The 15038-nt window shown below is 40.6% G+C and overlaps 1 protein-coding gene across 1 annotated transcript in view; it reads left to right on the top strand.

Annotated features, from left to right (window-relative positions):
- Positions 1 to 10227, top strand: part of LOC129432378 (E3 ubiquitin-protein ligase rnf213-alpha) — a 46191-nt gene extending 35964 nt beyond the window's left edge. Inside the window, exons 49-57 of the mRNA XM_073856637.1 lie at positions 49 to 181; positions 2026 to 2109; positions 2202 to 2382; positions 2619 to 2820; positions 2904 to 2981; positions 3090 to 3287; positions 6085 to 6174; positions 6274 to 6452; positions 9493 to 10227. Coding sequence (XP_073712738.1) covers positions 49 to 181; positions 2026 to 2109; positions 2202 to 2382; positions 2619 to 2820; positions 2904 to 2981; positions 3090 to 3287; positions 6085 to 6174; positions 6274 to 6452; positions 9493 to 9646 — 1299 coding nt within the window. The 3' untranslated portion in view covers positions 9647 to 10227. The remainder of the gene's footprint in view (positions 1 to 48; positions 182 to 2025; positions 2110 to 2201; positions 2383 to 2618; positions 2821 to 2903; positions 2982 to 3089; positions 3288 to 6084; positions 6175 to 6273; positions 6453 to 9492) is intronic.
- Positions 10228 to 15038: the final 4811 nt, after the last annotated feature.

Below are 15038 nucleotides of genomic sequence, written 5' to 3'. Positions count from 1 at the left end.
AAATAGTAGTCATTCCTACTTGATGATTCCTGCAAACCGTTGTTTTAGGAGGCGGAGCTAAGGCTGGTGAGGTTCCTTCCTGAAATCTTAGCACTCCAAAAGGATTTGGTAAAGAAGTTCCAGAACCTGACAGACTTACCTTACAGCACCATAGCAGAGTTCTTGCAAAGTCAGAAAGCAGGTACTTACCAAAAACATAATTATAATAAATAATAATAGCTTATTATCTGTATATGTACATTTCATATTTTTATGCAAAAAGGGACACTCCACTAAAAAGGGACACTCCACTTTTTTTGAGAAAAAAAAATGCTCATTTTCGAGCTCCGCTAAAGTAAAACATTAGATTTTTTATCTTTTTGGAATCCATTTGGCCGTTCTGCGGGTCTGGCGCTACCAGTTTTAGCATAGCTTACCACAATCCATTAAATCTGATTAGACCATTAGCATCACACTAAAAAATAACCAAAGAGTTTCGATATTTTGCTGTGACTTTGCTGCTGTAACATGGCTGCAGGAGGCCCAATGATATTACGCAGCAGCTGAAATAGTCCCCTTAGTAACTTTCAATGGCAGGGGACTTTTTGGGGCACTGCATAATATCATTGCACCTCCTGCAGCCATGTTACAGCAGCAAAGTCCTTGATTATTACGCCAGAATGATAGTATAGTTCCTAGCCATATCTGCCAAGAAAATCACAACTTTTAATTTTTTTGCCGCTCTTAGTACACGATGTACAGAAGAGTTTTAAATAGGAAAAATATCAAAACTCTTTAGTGCGATGCTAATGGTCTAATCAGATTCAATGGATTGTGCTGAGCTACGCTGAAAGTGCTAGCGCCAGACCCGGAGATCAGCTGAATGGATTCCAAAACGGTAAAAATTAAATGTTTAAATCTACGGGAGCTGGAATATGAGTATACATGGCAAAAAATTATTTTCAAGAAAAAAAATTCTTAGTATTTTTGACTTTTTTAAAGTAAAAATATCAAAAAAATCTTAAATTAAGATGCTTTTCCTTAATAAGCAAAACGACCCAAGAAAATAAGTCTAGTTTTTAGACCAAAAATATTAAATTTAATTGATTTTGTGCATAAAACAAGCAAAAAAAAATCTGCAAATTTTCTTGAATTTTTCTTGAATTTAGTGTTTAAGAAAAAAAATCAAGATTTTTTTGCTTACCCCATTGGCAGATTTTTTTGCTTGTTTTTATGCACAAAATCGCTTAATTTTGATATTTTTGGTCTTAAAACTAGACTTATCTTCTTGGGTAGTTTTGCTCATCAAGAAAAAGCATCTTAATTTAAGAATTTTTTGAAAATATTTTTTTTGCAGTGTATTTTCAAAAAAGTGTCCCATTAAAATTATGATTTACAAATATAATTTTTGTAGCATGGATGTTATGTTTTCCGGGGTCTTTTTGACATTTCACAACCTGAATTAGCCTGGTGATGTCATTACAAGGTTGACTTACAGAACCTGCAAAACTTTTGAAGGTCCACATTGCAAATGACATTCTTGCTTAGTATTTTTTTTCTTGTTTTCAGTGCAACTATTTATTTTTTGATGAGCAAAATTACCTAAGAGTCTAGTTTTTAGACCAAAAAAAAAATAAAAAATACAATTTAAGAAATGTTGTGCTTAAAATAAAATAAAAAATCTGCCAATGGGGTAAGAATTTTTTTCTTAAATTAAGTGTTTAAAAATAAAGTTCAAGATTTTTTTCTTACCCCATTGACAAGTTATTTTATTTAAATTTTCTTACATGTTATGTTTTTTGTTGTAAAACTAGACTTTTTTTTGCTTATCAAGCAAATTCATTTTAATTGAAGAATTTTTAGATATTGAAAACAAGACAAAAATACTAAGTAAGAAAGTCATTTTTTGCAGTGCAATAATGAGGGTCTTCCAGGGTTGTCCTTTAAATTTTCTGTTTTATGGGTTTGTGTCATGGTTTTTTACACTACATTCGACATTCAGAAAGTCTAGTAAAAGATTTTAAATCTCATGTTGTCATTCAACAGCCTCACTCCCTGCTTGGTATGAAAAACGAATCAAAATCTTCTTGTCTACATGGAACCAACTCAGAGTCTCTCTGGACACCACAGGTAAACCAACTCCTAATGCTGAGTATTAATGGCACATATATTTTCTCTTTGCTATGGGCAGTGTGAAAATACATAACTTTTGTGTGTGTCAGGGGAGATAAAGCTGCCAGCAGAGTACACCCAACAAGATCTGGGGTTGGATGCTGATCTGCAGGTGTTGCTGCCGCAGAGACATGGTCTGGGCTTGTGCTCCACTGCCCTTGTCAGCTACCTCATCGCCCTTCATAATGACCTCATTTACACTGCAGAAAAACACACTGGAGAGGACACTGGGTAAAAACATTCCGGCAAACATTTGCAGTCAAATGAAAATTAAAAAACGAATTAGCAAAGAGAATAAAATTAATTTAAACGATTGTGGTATCAGGCTGCATAACAAACGAAATTAAAAAAAGTGAAGGGTGTGTGAATACTATGCACTGTAATACAGTCCATTTGATCTGTATTTTGATCAACCAGTTGCCCATCCCTGAAAGATCAAATGCGTAATGAAAATATTTATCTTGCAGATACACGGTAAGCCCAGCTGACCTGACGGAGCAGCATGTGATCTGTTACGAGTATGAGCGGGATCTCCTGCCCCTGGTGCTGTCTAACTGTCAGTATAGCATGGAGCGAGGCCAGGAGACACTGCTGGAATATGACCTGCCCAAAATTCAGCAACAGATCCTCACCCGCTTCCTACAGTGCAGACCACACATCACCTTAAATGTACGTCACCAACCTGTTGCATTAATAGAAAACTGCCATTTGTAGTAGTAATGGAGTTAAAAATATCTGTATTTGTTTTTCAGGGTATTCCAACACTAGTGAGCAGACAAGACAGGAATTATGAGATTATATTTAAGGATGTGAAAAGCAAAGTTCAACAGGTAAGTTGCATAGTAAAAGTGAAATTGTTCACTCAAAAAGTTGTTGTTGTCTAATAATTAGTAGTAAACTTTGGTATCCATGTGACAAGCGCGATTGTGTATCCACAGGAGTCATTACAGCCTCTCATGCAGCATGACCTTGTGAAGGAGCTCCAGTCCTACAGCGACGTGTGTGAAGCCCTGTCCATAGTCGAGCTGGCCTTGGGTTTCCTTGCCATGACGGGCGGAGAGCCACACGTGCAGCTGGGCGACTATCTGAAGGAGGTGTTACAGATGGCCGACCACACGGCTCCACACGTCTTCAAGGTTAATCATGAACACATGCTATCATAAACACTAGGGTTGGATTGCAGTTGCAGGACTGTATTAGGCTAATATATTTATCCTATGCTAAGAAGAAGCTACCAATGTATTTTATATTAGTTTGTTTACCATACACCTACATTTGGGTTGAAACCTGTCACTAAAAAGCCCATTGAAAGCCCTGTCATACCACTGGTCATAAAACCATCAGAAAATATGCTTGGGTATGCATTATTTTTGAATAATTCAATGGCCTGTCGAGTTATTCAATGTCCTGATGCATGACATCCTTAAACCTTAAAATCTATCATAGGAACCCAGACATTGCATATGTTTATTAAAACTTGAAAATCATGTTATAACAGGGTTACATGGAAAATGTATTCAAATTTTGTTATGTTCAGTTACTGGAATTATATATCACTTAAAGGGATAGTTCGCCAAAAAATGAAAGTAATGTCTTTAATGACTGTAAGGTACCACCCACAAGCCCAACGACAGATACAAGTGGAGTGGGTGAAGGGGACTCGTGTTCGTTCCTTCCTCAGCGCTTCTAGAAGAATAATTCCATATCATGATTAAATTAATGTCTTTGATCTCTGTGTTTAAATTATAATCTGACTCCAATTTAATATATTAAGAATTTAGTGCATTATTCCAATTATCTGTTGATCATAATTTAGATGTTTGATTATTTATTAATTCCCATAGTCTTAGTTATTCGTTCATTAGGGACCCGGTATCGCACAGAGCATACGCCGGCCGTTTGCGTACATCTCACGGACACAAAATTGTCAGTCTGATCTTAGTCAGAGGTTACCGGGTAAACTAATATTTTTATGTCTGGCCGCTCCATGCTTGCTCCGATCATAAAAATAGTTACTTTAGTTTAGCGCTCATGCAACTTGCTAAGGCAGGTGATAAACATAAATCTGAGAGTTGTAATGAATGTGCCCCATGCTCCATTCGACCATCAAAACCTCAGTTTGATAATATCCTGACAGGATAATCTTGCGGTAATACCAGACTCCTTCTAATCTACTGGTCATAACAATTTCTGAAAGAATTAAAATAAATCAATACAATTTCTGAAGAATTCAGATGAATCAAATGTAACAATTTATTATACCAGGCAGGTTTCAGCTTCAAACATAAATTAAACAATATCATACAGAATTTGATTCAATTCCAATTAATTAAAATGATCAACAGTTGCAAAAGTTACAGTCATACCTGGCAATAGACACTCTGGCTACAGAGTACTTCCATCATGAATATAATATACCCAAAATGGTTTAGAAAGATTCTTGTTAAAGAATACTTCCATAATGTCTGAATACGCACACCCAAAGTGTGGGGAAGATTCTTGCTAAAGAATACTTCCCAGAGTCTCTTGCCAAGCCACCTTATATACACAGAATGAGACAAAGAATAATAAAATCTCAAAACAGGATCTGGTTGGTCGGTTCTCGTGACCTGAAGGAGCACCAAATGGGACTGTTAACCATCTGTAATCTAGATCTCCTCATGAGTTGACACCCATCACAGGAGTACAGATTATGTCTTAAGTTTTAAACTTTGATATACTTTCTCTTAGCATTATAGAAATTAGACCTTTTTAACCATCGCACCATGACCTTTAAAACAACACCAAACATGAAGATGAAACCTTTGTAGCATCACAACATATGATATATCCAATGTTACATGTGTTTAGTATATTTCCAGTAACCAAAACCTTAAAGGAGAAGAGAGAGGGGGTGAAATACAGATCAGTTCCTGTGTATCCGTGACCCCTGTGGAGAGAGACAACACGTCTCTCAAAAATAGACACAGAATGTGTTTTTTATTGTTTTATGGTCCAGCTCCAAATCCAAAACTTGTCCACCTGTCCTACAATGACTCACCCTCATGTCGTTCCAAACTCGTAAGACCTACGTTCATCTTTGGAACACAGTTTAAGGTGTTTTATATTTAGTCCGAGAGCTTGTTGACCCTTCATTGAAAATATACATACAGTAAACTGTCCATGTCCAGAAAGGTAATAAAACATAATCAAAGTAGTCCATGTGACATCAGTGGGTCAGTTACATTGTGTTGAAGCATCGAAAAATAAATTTTGGTCCACAAATAACAAAAATTACAACTTTATTCAGCATTGTCTTCTTTTGTGCATCTGTTGTGAACCGCATGCGCAAGACTTAAGTCACTTGACTGCAGTGACGCCCATGACGTGTTATCTTCAGACATGTTTGCACATTTTTTTCCCCAAACTTACAGCATGTCTCCCTCAGACTGTAAACGAAGCCCGGGCCCACAAAAACAAAACAAAAAACAGCTGGGGCGCACCAGATAACACGTCAGCCGTGTCGTACATCATCCGCGTCGCTGCAGTCGTGTGACTTTGGTCTCGCGCATGCGCTTCACGGCAGACGCGGAGGAGTAGACAATGCTGAATAAAGTCGTTATTTTTGGACCAAGATGTGTTTTCGGTGCTTCGACACATTCTAACTGAGCCACTGATGTCACATGGACTACTTTAATGATGTTTTTATTAACTTTCTGGACATGAACAGTATACCGTACATGGATTTTCAATGAAGGATCAACAAACTCTCGGACTAAATCTAAAACATCTTAAACTGTGTTCTGAAGATGAACGAAGGTCTTACGAGTTTGGAACGACATGAGGGTGAGCTATCCCTTTAACCGATAACTAAATGACATTATTCTGCCATTTTTTGGTGAGATATTATTATAGAAATATACCTGAGTGCTAATAATGAGTGTTTGTGTTTAGGCTTTGAGCAGGTGCAGTCTGAAACACTGTGTGGCACTCTGGCAGCTGCTCAGCTCTCTGAAATCAGAGACTATGCTGCACCTCAAGATGGTGAGACATTCAATGCCAGACAGCATTTTACTTTGTGCTTGAAATGATTTGAAATGTTACAAAATAACTCTGTGAAATTAACTCTCATGTGCTCTGCAGGACCCGTTTGTGGGCATCAATGAAGAGTATAAACACCATCTACAGGATGAACACAAAACACTCCTCACTGGTTTTTTCAGCAAGGCTAATGCTTATTCCTTCCTTCTGGAGATGCATGAGTTTCTGCGGCTGGTCCTGAAGAACCCACAAGCAACAGAAACCTTCAGACCTGACTGGGGGTGAGATTATACGCTTAATTCAGTTAAATTAGGGGTGTGAAACTTGCCTGACGGTACATCGATAAAATTATTGATTCATTGGTTTGCATTGATGACAAATGTTTTGTGTGCCAGGCTCATGACAGGCAAGTTTGTCACCTTATATCATTACCAGTTCTGTGCTGTAGTTTGCATGATGCCTAGTTTACTGAAATATAGTGGTCAAAAGTTGTTGGCCCTTACAGTCCCCTGACCTATACATAAGCCCTTTTCACACAGGTATTCCAGAAAATGCACCTGGGATTTTTCCGAGCTCGTTCGATTTTTTTGTTCATTCACACTGCCACTGATTGGCCGGAATCCATGTGTGCATTAACACAGATACTGGAACGTCCTGAAAGACACGTGACGTGTTTAAAGTGTTTAAAGTTTTCAGTTTTTTTCTGCAACACCCTTAAGTTTAAGGGAAACATAAGGGTGAATTTAAAGCAACACCAAAGAGTTTTTTTACCTTAAAATAACATTTCCAAAAAAGTTTCAGTCGTTCATCCACTCGAAACAGGGTGAACGGCACTTTCACATTCGCTTTGCAGCCCTCTATCGGCCAAAACCGCACTAAAGAAGTTTCCAACCATCGGGTCGCGGTCCTGTAGTTCAAGTGAAAAACTACAAAAACTTGCTTTACGGCAGACCTACAATCCAATCAGAGCCAGCTTTGTTGCAGTAGGCTAAATTATTTACGACAGTGGTAATGGACAATTCTGCTTCCAAGCTGTAGGGGGAGCAAAGAGCAAAAACTCTTTAGTGTTGCTTAAGGGAAAATTACACTTAAGGTGCTTTATGCAACCGGACCCTGCACTTAGTGTCTTCTCCGCAGTGTCTGAAGTTTGCATATTATTTCTCTCTCCAGAAACCACTTATTTTTGTTCATGATAATATTATAAAGGAGGGCGTGGTGCACCGTTCTATGCTGGTGAATGATCTCAGCTTAAGAGTTGATATTTGTAAAGCTCCTTGATCTCTGCTTTATTCCAATTTGCAGACATTTCTCATCGTGATTGTTAATATGCATTTAAAACCCCCGTTTTGATGAGCTGAACGATGTGTTATGATGACGTGTGGACATTTTTGTTTATTATAAGCTCATATGAGTACATGACGCACTATTCTTTTATGCTGCTGAAGGATCTCCGCTTCAGCGCGGTAAGTGACAAGCTAACTTACCTGATATCTGCTTCAGTCCAGGTTGCTGATGTTTCTCGTCGTGAATGTTGATCTGCATGTAAATTTCTTGTTTTAAAGAACTGAACCATAACTTCATTGTTGTATTAACATGCACATACTCTCTACGACCAATTACGGCATTGTTTTCTTCATCTTGTTCACACTGAGGGATTTCAGGGTATCTTACAGCAATGTTACTAGGCCCTCTTTCCGGGAACGATCCCAGAAGATTTATGGGATCTGTTTGCGTTCACACAGAAGCTTGTCTGACAATTTTATGGGTATTTTGTGTAACCAAAGTGCTGTCAGAATGAGGTTATAGAGTAGCAGTTTTACACCGATTATACTTAATGAACTGATAACATTTGAGTTTGTGTAAATCTTTTTTTTGAAAAAAAAAGAAAGTTTTTGCTCATTACACCGATTTCCCATTGCATGTAAACACCTTAACGTGGCTTTTTTGCAGTTTTGTTAATGTGCGCATGGTTCCACGTGTAAAAGATAAACAGAAAGTAATGCGTAGATGTCACACTAGACTTTTCTATCTATTCATACACATGCGAATGAGTCAGCGTTGTGACCAGTACAAAACATGGATGTCACTGCATGACCTTTCTCTCTACTGAAAAGCACAAATGGACAAAGCCAAAGATCCATTCCACGCAGCAACGTCCAACAAATACTCGCATGCTAAAAGTCTAGTGTGACCGTGCTCATGCAGTTGGCAGGGAAACTGCAAAAATAAAAGTTTTTGTTACATTTACAGTTTCTGCATACATACAAGATGAATTATAGGCAGTGACGTCACTGCCTGCGAGAAACCTGACAAATCTCCAAAAAACTGTAAATGCAGTTTTCTGCATAGCCGGTTTATTCATTTGCATATGAACGCATAAAAAGGTTTCTATAATAAGCAGATTTTTGATAGTTATCCGTTTATTTTGTCCATGTAAATGTACTCAGTTACAGTTTAAGGATAGACCTCAAGAGCACTGCATGCAAAATGTCCCACAAAACTCTCTACTGGAGTTTTTCCCTACTGGAAATGGTCTCCCAGCTTGGTTTTAGCTGGTTTTGCTGGTGTAGCAAGCTGGTCTAGCTGTGTTTTGGTCACTTTGTAAGCTGGTCTAGTTGCGTTTTGGTCACTTTTAAGCTGATCTAGCTAGACTTAGCTGGTCAGGCTGGAAGAACAGCTTGACCAGCTTTGCCAGGCTGGGAGGACTAGCTTAAACCAGCTAAAACCAGCTACCAGCTTATGCTGGTCTTTGCTGGATTTTTCAGTACACTCTTGGAACGGATGTGTTAAAAACAACACATTTTGTGTTACTTTTATTTGAACACAAAATCAAAACAAATGACACATAATGTGTAAAAATTGCAACACAAAAATGTGTAAAAAATTAACACATCCTTTCTAAGACTGTAGGGTTAGGAAAAATAAATGAAAATTTCCCAAACAAGAACCGAGAAACTACAAAATTGCCAAAGGGGTGTTACTACCCTGCAAGATGCAAATCTGAATATGTAAAATCTGAATTAAAAAAATTATTCGTCATCATTACCTTATCAAGATTCAGGGATTTTTATTAGCTCAACTATTTAGAGTTGGACAGAAAGATTAGTGAAACCTAGAATATTTTTTAAATGCATGCATTAATAAAACAAACAAAAAATACACTGAAATCTCACTTGCACATAGGCTTACAGTATATATTTTTTTCTGGTTTATAGTCATGGGCATTAATTGATCAAAATTAAGGGAAACATGTGAAACGTGGAAACCTGTATTAACAGTTAAGTTCAGGTATGTTAATTTGTTTCTGTCTATTCTTTCCAGTCTGAAAGATACAGTTGTGTCCTACATGGAGCGTAAAGATCTGGACATTCCAGAAGAGGTGTTGGAATTCTTTCCTGAAGAGATCCTGCTCTCACAGTACATTGAAGCATGGAAGTTCTCCGTTCTCCTCAGACAAGAAAGAAATCAAAAATAAATCCTGGATGGAGCAGTTCTGTCATCCAGAATTCATATTTCAGGGAATAAAGCTCTTAAACTATAATCGACAATAAGATTATTTAAAACAATCACCTGATACGACTTTGAGAAACTGTGCCTTTTTCCCATTAAAGTGTTACGTGTTGGTGTATACTTAATGCACACATATATTGCACTGTGTTCTGTAACAGTAAATAGTGATAGTCAAGTACAATCTGTCAAAAACATTTTAAGACATAATACAAAGCATCAAAACAATCTAGAAGCTACTATAAGCTTGATTTGAATTGCCCGACAATGCTTTATTGTTAGTTAGCTATTTTACTAATTTTCTATTTTGAAATGATCATCATTTTGCTTAAAGTAGTTCTTAGGTGTCCTATAAATGTTTATATTTTACATCTTTTCAGGGTTTTGTTCTATCTTGTTCGTTTGCACTCTCTCTATTTCAGTACGAATTGTTAATGTGAACAAACATGTTTTCTGGACCAATGGTGCACATAATTTCTCTGTAACTGACACTGATTTTACTATGAAGTTATTAAATATGTTTACTGCAATTAAAATGTGTGCGTTTTATGATGCAATTTCATTTTATGAAAATTATTTTCAAGGAATTCTCGGATGTTTCAGAAGATGGCGTGGTACAATGTGTAGCACTTGTACGAATGTCTACCTGGTGATGGGATGTGTGAGGTGCGGTAATCCTCAAACACGCAAGAAGATTATGTTTTGATGTGGATGATTTGCTTTTCTGTGCTAAACCAAAAATTATAAATGTTGCATAATTGTATTACGTAAGCAGTAAGCTTTATGTAGGCTTTTATAAACAGTTACCACACATTACAAATACTAAAGGGCACATATTATGTCCAGTCTTGTAAGATTATTATAGTTATAGCATGTCCAAAATGCCCCTGTACATGCAAATGAGCAAAATCCTCCTCACTCCCTTACCAACAGTGGCTTAATGTGAAGTTGCTGTGTGTTGCCAGATTTCTTGCTTCCATCTACTACTGTACTGAAAACGATGGTTGCAAAACAGTATTTGTGAATCTGTTTGTGGGATTACAGCATCATTTTTTATTTTTACATAGAGAATGGTAGATCTGTTTCTAGAATCTATTGAGTTTAGAAATCCTTGTTGCATTTTTTTTTTTTTTTTTGCAAAGTTTGCATGCCTTTATCTTAGTTTTTCTGAATTGCTGAAACACTCCAATCTCTAAACCAAATTCATAGTGACTTAAACCCATTCGTCAAATCATGCACTCTTTTTGCACAGACTTCTCACTAAAACACACATTTTACACTGCAATGCACTTGTTTTATAAATGCTAAACACAGGCAGGCAAAATTGAACAAAACTACAACACAGTTGTCATCAGGAAAACACAACAACTCAAAATTGAACACACTTTTTTGGTAATGGTATTTTTGACCAGTTGTGTGGAAACAGGCTGAGAGGCAGATGAAGAGTATGAGGAAGAGCAGGGCACCAGAGACGATGGTGACTATTGGCAAAATTTGCAGTTGGATTGCTGAATTTTTACAAAATACAAATGCTGCTTACAGTAATATTGAAAATTACACTGTAAAAAAATGTCTGTAGAAATTACAGTATTAATGGGTATTACTGGCAACTAGCTGCCAGTAACTTACTGTAGATTTTACATTTATGTTGTTTAGTGACAACAGTTTGTTCAAAGTTAAATTAACGTGAAACATTTTCAGTCTTTATCATCTACAGTAAGTTACTGGCAACCAGTTGCAAAATTACAGCAAATTTTTTACAGTGTATGGTTACTTGCAGTACTAACAGTAAAGTATTCACTATATAAACTATATAAACTTGGAATTACAGTTGTAGAGTGTGTTGTTATATACAATAAACACATCCGTTTCGGTAAGCAGATGTCCTGGATGTTGTGTTTTCCATGATGGTGAAGACATGTTGTGATGGCTTCACCTCTCGCTGATACGTTACTGTAAGTGTTCTATGTGCAATCCAGTCTTTTATATAGATCAGTGGTTGGCCCCCGTAAAGTGTCACGAGGTGACGACTTTTCAGGGCGGAACCAAAAATTGAAGAAGTTGGTTCCGCCCGGATGTTTCCGCCCCGACCGGAAAAATGGAAACACCGGACATCCGGCAGTTTTGCGAAGGCTGTAATCAGCGGATTGAACACAGCTGTGCCTAGTTGACGAGATCGCCGGGTAATTGGATAACGGGAGTGTAAGGAGAAGTACAAAAGGCACAGTTAGATGACAGTTGGAGTTCGAAGTGTGTGCTGAGGAACGGAGCTGTGCTCATTATTAGACGTGGTGACTGGATATATCTCTCTCTCTTCCCTTTTCTCTTGTTGCCGTTACGGTGGACCGGCTGGATTTAAGAAACAACCCTACGGGTATCGAAGGAACTCCGGTCCAACTAGTAATTTGGAAGGAGTGAAGCAAGAAGCGATTTGATCACATTGCACAACGTACACAAAGGCTATCCGCTGTGAGTATACCCGTGGTGTAGTACAACTAGCAGAAACTTGCATTGTGGGATTCATTGGAATCCTCCAGGATTAGGAAGGCGGCCCTACCCCTATCATTAGCGTGGTGGGCGAGCCGCTAGGAGCATACATTTCATACAGCCACCGCGACGCGACTTTGGTCTGGTCGTTTTGTCATCGCCTCTACGTTAGCTCCAAGCACAGTGGAAGAGACCGGGCGTTTCCCTTGTGGTGTTGCACTTGCAGTGTGGTGAGTGAGATTTTACATATCATAAGCTTTTTCACGTTAGAGTGGTGCTGTGCATTTGCTGTGGGTTGCTGTGTGTCTTGTCAGAGAAACCCCGCACCATCCATTCTCTCCCCTGGAAGGAGGACGGAGGGGCCAACGACCGTAGACCTCATTGCTATTATACACGGTGTGCTGTTCTACGAGTAAGAAGAGACGCAGGCCAAGAGCTGTGGAGGACTGTGAGTATTATATTAGAAGCATTGGTGGTGTGAGCTTATCTGTGTTTGCATTGTCGCAGAGTTGGAGGCGAACGGGTCCCCTACCCCCGTGGTCTCTACGAAAGGGCGCCCCTATCTGGGATTCGATCAGCCTACGGACAGTGGGGATAGGGCAGCGCTCGACCCGGCGAGGTGGTGTGTGGCCTTCGCCCCCCTGCTGACCTACAGAAGAAACGACTGTGAGTAACATCTTAAAAGCATTTGTGGTGTAAGCTTACCTGTGTTGTATTGTCGCAGAGTTGGAGGCGAACGGGTCTGCTGCCCCCGTGGTCTCTACGAAAGGGCGCCCCTATCCGGGATTCGATCGGCCTACGGACAGTGGGAATAGGGTAGCGTTCGACCCGGCGAGGTGGTGTGTGACCTTCGCCCCCCTGCTGACCAACAGTAAAGAGCCGACTGTGAACGCGATACTTACCCAGAGAGCTGTAAGCAGCGGAGCTGGTGAGAAACATTCAAAGACTAATAACAGTGTTTCTGTGTCCGAGCGATCACCTGTGGAGAGAGAGAGGAAAACGAGAGAGAGAGAGTCAGTAAAGAGCCGACTGTGAACGTGATACTTACCCAGAGAGCTGTAAGCAGCGGAGCTGGTGAGAACCATTCAAAGACCAATAATAGTGTTTCTGTGTCCTAGCGATCACCTGTGGAGAGAGGAAAACGAGAGTAAGAGCCAGTAAAGAGCCGACTGTGAACGTGATACTTACCCAGAGAGCTGTAAGCAGCGGAGCTGGTGAGAAACATTCAAAGACCAATAACAGTGTTTCTGTGTCCTAGCGATCACCTGTGGAGAGAGAGAGGAAAACGAGAGCAAGAGCCAGTAAAGAGCCGACTGTGAACGTGATACTTACCCAGAGAGCTGTAAGCAGCGGAGCTGGTGAGAAACATTCAAAGACCAATAACAGTGTTTCTGTGTCCTAGCGATCACCTGTGGAGAGAGAGAGGGAAACGAGAGTGAATCAGTGAAGAGCCGACTGTGAACGTGATACTTACCCAGAAGCTGTAAGCAGCGGAGCTGGTGAGAACCATTCAAAGGCCAATAACAGTGTCTCTGTGTCTTAGCGATCACCTGTGGAGAGAGAGAGGAAAACGAGAGTGAATTATAGAGGAACCGACGGTGAACGTGATACCTACCCAGAGAGCTGTAAGCAGGGAGCCGGTGAGACCCCTTTCAAAGTCAGTAACAGTGTCTTTGTCGTCCTAGTGGCCGCCTGTGGAGAGAGAAGAAGGCGAGAGTGAGCCATTGGGTACGAACAGTGGGAAAGATCCCTACCAGCCACACCAGAAATTGTCTGCCTCCAGGAGAGAAGAAGGAGGGCGCCACGGCCAGCAGGGTCCAGGCGGGAGCCTGACGTTTCCCCCTCGCCCCCGTTGATGGTGGTTGGCACCCCTGTTGTTTCCATCCCTGTCACCCGTGGCTGTAGTCCCCTGGAGGGAGTAGAAGAAGCCATTAGTTTTAAATTTCCCTTCCCCAATTTCCCCAGTCCTTTTAAGTATTTAAAAATTCAATAAAGCTTGTTTTAAATTTTACTCACCTGTCTCCGTGTTTGTCTGCTCATTGGGTCGGCTTTGGGGACCTCCTCGAGGTGGGAGTTAAAAAAAGGGCGTGGCTTAGTCAAACACAGCCAGCCCCTAGTGGTGACAGATTTTGGCGTAGTCGGCAGGATCCCACCTCGAGTTGAGTAACCAAGGTCACCCAATGACTGACAACGCGGGGCCAGCAGCCCCACCCCGTGCCACACCCGTTATCATGGGCAGTCCATGGGTCCAGAGATATGGAGGAGCCGAGTCGGAGGTACGCCTGACCGAATGGAAGGCCCAGCTGGAGTACTTGTCCGACCTGCAGGGCCTTAGCGCCGCCCAGCGGCTCCAATTTGTGTTAAACTCCCTAGAAGGAGAAGCACGGCGAGAGGTACAAGCCGCCCCCGAAGCGATCAGAGCCACCGCCCAGACTGTGTTCCAGTTCCTTGCTGAACAATATGGTGACCATACCCCCGTAGCTGTCCTCCGCTCACAATTTTTTAATTGCAAACAAGGCCCCCGACAACCTATTCGAGCTTTCGCCCTCAGGCTGCGGGAGCAGTTCACTCGCCTGCAGGCCCGACGCGACCATGGGCTAGGAGATGGAGAAGCTTTGTTACGCGACCAGTTCCTCCTGGGGATGAAAGAAGGCCCCGTGAGGCAAAGTCTGAGGGTCCAGTTCCGGAGGGACCCCGGGCTGACCTTCGAAGATCTAAAGAAGGAGGCGCTAGCCCTGGAGGGTGATGAGGCCGAAGTAACCGAAGCCCCCGTGTGTGCAGCCGTAAGTGGAAACACAGCAGCGCCACTTGAACATACAGACTGGAAGCAAGCCCTGAGGGTGGAATTGTTGAAAGATGTCCGAGAGCAGATG

The sequence above is a fragment of the Misgurnus anguillicaudatus genome, chromosome 19 (genome assembly GCF_027580225.2).
Source record: "Misgurnus anguillicaudatus chromosome 19, ASM2758022v2, whole genome shotgun sequence".
Lineage (NCBI taxonomy): Eukaryota > Metazoa > Chordata > Actinopteri > Cypriniformes > Cobitidae > Misgurnus > Misgurnus anguillicaudatus.
Note: the sequence above shows the minus strand (reverse complement) of the source record. Positions and strands in the feature narration are given on the sequence as shown.